Source organism: Penaeus monodon, chromosome 29, assembly GCF_015228065.2.
Source record: "Penaeus monodon isolate SGIC_2016 chromosome 29, NSTDA_Pmon_1, whole genome shotgun sequence".
Taxonomy (NCBI): Eukaryota; Metazoa; Arthropoda; class Malacostraca; order Decapoda; family Penaeidae; genus Penaeus; species Penaeus monodon.
In genome coordinates, this window is record NC_051414.1 from 22989693 (window position 1) to 22993789 (window position 4097).

At 35.4% G+C, this 4097-nt stretch overlaps 2 protein-coding genes across 2 annotated transcripts in view; one reads left to right on the plus strand and one right to left on the minus strand.

Moving 5' to 3' along the window:
- LOC119592032 overlaps positions 1-1914 on the plus strand; it is a 4321-nt gene extending 2407 nt beyond the window's left edge. The window contains exon 4 of the mRNA XM_037940826.1: positions 1292-1914. Within this exon, the coding sequence (XP_037796754.1) occupies positions 1292-1449 (158 nt within the window). The 3' untranslated portion in view covers positions 1450-1914. The remainder of the gene's footprint in view (positions 1-1291) is intronic.
- A 1410-nt stretch (positions 1915-3324) lies between these two features.
- Positions 3325-4097, minus strand: part of LOC119591774 (sodium-dependent neutral amino acid transporter B(0)AT3-like) — a 56089-nt gene continuing 55316 nt past the window's right edge. The window contains exons 16-18 of the mRNA XM_037940520.1: positions 3921-3967; positions 3594-3696; positions 3325-3421 (exon numbers count right to left, since the gene is read on the minus strand). Coding sequence (XP_037796448.1) covers positions 3325-3421; positions 3594-3696; positions 3921-3967 — 247 coding nt within the window. The remainder of the gene's footprint in view (positions 3422-3593; positions 3697-3920; positions 3968-4097) is intronic.

The window sequence follows — 4097 nt, forward strand, 5'->3', positions numbered from 1 at the left end:
CTCAAGCAGTGTCTTTGGAACAGTTGGATTTTTGTTTTAAATCGGAGTCATCGGAGTTTTTTCTAGCCGTCTGTAGCAATCAGTAACTGGCATAACTCAAGGTCTGGGCATATTAGATGGCTTCCAGATAAAAACAATATGATGTGAAAGTTACCATAGCCAGTGGAAACTGTCTCACCGATTTACTATTAAAAAACAATAATACGGCACCTCTTAACTTCACAGCATTAACATCACTGTTGCGTAAAACTCCCATACGCATTTTTTTTTTTTATCTGATCACGCTATCTGCCAGCGGAATAGAGCTTTCTGAACCAATAAACGCTTAGGTGAGACGTCTAACGCAAGAGGCAATATGCATTTTGTCTATATTTGGGCTTTGCAGAATCCTTTTAACCTTTTAAATCTTCCTCAAATTAAGCAAAGACTTTGGTGTTAATACATTAGGTAAGTGGAACCATTTGGTCTGTCAAGACTTGGGAATTAGTTGTGCTAAGCGTCTTAATATAACGCTTAGAACTTGTGATTTTCTTGACATTCCTCCATACACCATTCTGGTGGAAGCTTGATGGTGATGTTATATTAGAGTTGTATTTTATAAGTGGTTCTTTCTCATCAATCTCATATCTGTATTTAATGCATCTAATAACCATGCCATGAGCTGACATTTCTGATTCGTTTGGAGCACCTGGCTTATGCCAGTTGAATTTAAAACAACATCAGTATCCTTTGAAAATCCTAATCTTCGTCGGTGAATTTAAGTAGCGAATATTCTTGTTAGCTAGTTTTCGTTAAAGAAGATAACTGCAGTGTTTTTTTTCCTTTTCTCAATTGTCTTTCTGTGATACTTTGCGGGCATAGAGAAGCCAAAACAATTTTCTTAAATTGTTTTTCCTTTTCTGGCTGACGTACCACCGACGAATCCACCTTCAATTTTTTTTTCAAGGATATGGATCGGCTTGTAATATCTGCATGTCAAGTCAAGATATTTAAAATTAAATCAGTTTTGTGCAAACATTGTATATTTGATGGCAAATAGTCATTCGGCAACATTTGTTAAGTAGTCTATGGAAATATACATTTGCTAGCTGCCCTATTACCATATTCGCCAGCTGTGTTGGAAAGAACCACCATGAGTATCATTAATGGTACAGTTTTATGTTTCATATGAAGATTCTTTCATTGTTGATAATCATGAGTAATCCAAAATATTAAGAATATCATTCTGTGTTCAGTAATCTCTCATCACCATTTTTCTGTAATTAATCCTCGGCTCCATCCATCTGTACAGAAAAGAATATCCTAGACGTCCCAGAATGCCGAGAGTGTTACACGAAGGACAGCCTTGGGAGATGTCGAGAGATTTTCTTCTGCAAAGCCGGCTCTTCTGCTGACGTCAGGATTGGCTTGTCTCCTGAGGAGATGGAGCGTCTTCTGGCTCTTGGTTGAGACTGTGTGCATGCGTGCTTGTATGATTGCGTGTGTCTTTGTGTTAGAGTGTGCATGTGTGGCTACGTGGATATGTTTCGTTTCGGGATGCCAAGTGTAACGATTTTTTTAACAGGTTTATTTTCTGAAAATGAATGTTTGATGTCATCACACTATCTACATTTAGTATCAGAAATACATTTAGATTTATTTTTTATTTTTTTAGATACATCATAAGCAAAGAATTGATGTGTCATTTCCTGTAAAGAAATTATAATTCATAGAACGGCTGATTTATATACAACGCAGTATTTCAGTGCTATTGTTTCCTGTAACACTTTAATGAGTGCATTAACTGACTGTTAATTTATATTTTTTAAATATTCAAGATCACAATTTTTTGTGATACGTTCACATTGTTAATAATATAAGTATATCCGACCTCATATTTAAATGTATAAAAATAAAACATGGAAAATGGTCAAATAGAATATTTTAATCTTTGTCATGATTTTTTTGTGTGGGAAATTTGCAACTTCATTTTAGATTTTCGACGCTCGAACATGTCAAAGAGAAGGGAATTCGATATATTTTATTCAGCATTATTTCAGCTCAGACAGTGAAGAATCCAGCCGAGTGCTTATTATGTATATCGATGTTTTCATAGCCCTACAGTAACCAGACGGTAACCGTCTTAGGTAACCCATTGTACTTAATTACTGTATTATTACTTTTTTAATTTTCATCAGTTCAAGATATAGTGCAGCATGTTGATAAAGGATAAAGAAACATCACCGTAGTTCACAAATATTTAGTTCACAGCAACAGCACACTGACAAACATGGATGACTGCTGTACAGTAGTCAACATATTTATTTTCTATTGTAACATTTACTGGTCTCTAACATTTTTTTCGCGATCTTCTACCTCCTCAAATTATATTATTTATGGCTGCTTTATCAGATTAGCGGCCTCTGTCAAATAATGGACGATATTTTACAGATATTGTGGCAAACGTTGAAAAAGGATAGCATTAATGAATAATTTCTCAATCCAAGATATTTAATTCCCATTTCGAGTGACCTCCAGAATTAAGAAATTAAGTGTGCAAGTTCTACCAGTTTCGCTTCACATAACCTGTATTGCATGAATTCAACTTATAGAAAATATCACAAGAAGGCAGTTAACGACTAAGTATCCTGGCGTAGTTATTCGTGTAAGTTTGGAGGCTAATTGCAGTACACGATGGTAAAGGCATTTTGGTAAGGAAAATATATTATTCCAAAAATACAGTTAATGGCTTCAGTACATCTCGAAAATAATAATAAATCAAGGACGGGAGCACTAAATGATAAAAATCGTGATATTTGACTTTCTCACAATTTCCCATCCAGAGGCCGCTAAACTAATACATGGAACAATTCACTTCTCTCACAACCTAAAAATATATTCTGACTTTTTATACTAAAGACTTATATATATCATCAAGAGTTATGTGCATCACAGTATAAACAAAGGTTCTTTAAACGGAAAAATAGCATTCAAAGAAAACTTTGCTTGAAGGACATACTTTAGTAAAGGGGATATAGCTGAACAGCAGATACATACACACTTATTATACAGTGGTTTTGATTCATGTGGATTGTACTGATTCTTTCACACTTTTTCAATAAGGAAGACGTGCCTTCATATACTTATCACAACCAAAATAGCTATGAAATCACTTGACTTTTAATTTTGTAAAATAAAAATTTTGTACATACACTTACATGATAAATATATTCATTCCTATAGTTTCGTCTCTTACATTCCAACAAACATACAGTATCGATAAATTTGAATGTGTCAAGATGAAAAGCATGTATTCCATCTCCGTTGTTGTCATATATAGTAACTTCAAAGACCATGTGGATAAATTTCAATATCCTCGCCATAGAGGAGAGGGTCTCTATTGATCCTGTGGATGAATGGAGCATCCTGGCCTTGACCCACTCTTGTCAATTCAGTGGATGGATTACAGATTACAGACCAGAACGAAATTAGTCGAAAGTTTATCGCGGGGAGATGGATTTTTTTTTTGTTAATGACTAATTGGAAGATCAAACTCTCCGAACGGTAAAAATCGGGCGCTAAAAAATACTTACGGTTCCATTCTAGAATTTTACGTGCGTGAAAAGGAATGATCAGGTATAAGGGTTAAAATGGAAGCCCCTCTAGTTCTAACATCATGACTACTCTTCGTGGACGTGGAAGAACAATGGAAGATCTCTAAAAATCGGTTTGGAAGATATCTAAATATCGGTTTGGAAGATCAAAATGTCGGTTTGGAAGATCATACGTGTTGGTTTGGAAGACCCATGTGTTCTGACTCTGTTGTTTCACGCAGAACAGATACAAACGCACAGATATGGCAAAACTACGTTACTCGGCTACGGATTGGCCTTATCTGGAAGAACTGTTACGGGGAAGACTCGAAATTTCAACACACTAACCTCTCGCTAATTGTAATAAATGGGAGAACTCCAACATCCTGAAGTTTCTGTGGAAGAGCATATAACATGGTTTAAGGTATAACATTACCTTAAACTGGTGTTTCTATATGGAAGATCTATACACTTTGTCCGTTTCGGTGGATGCACTTGGCATATTGGTCGCAAATATTGTGGCTT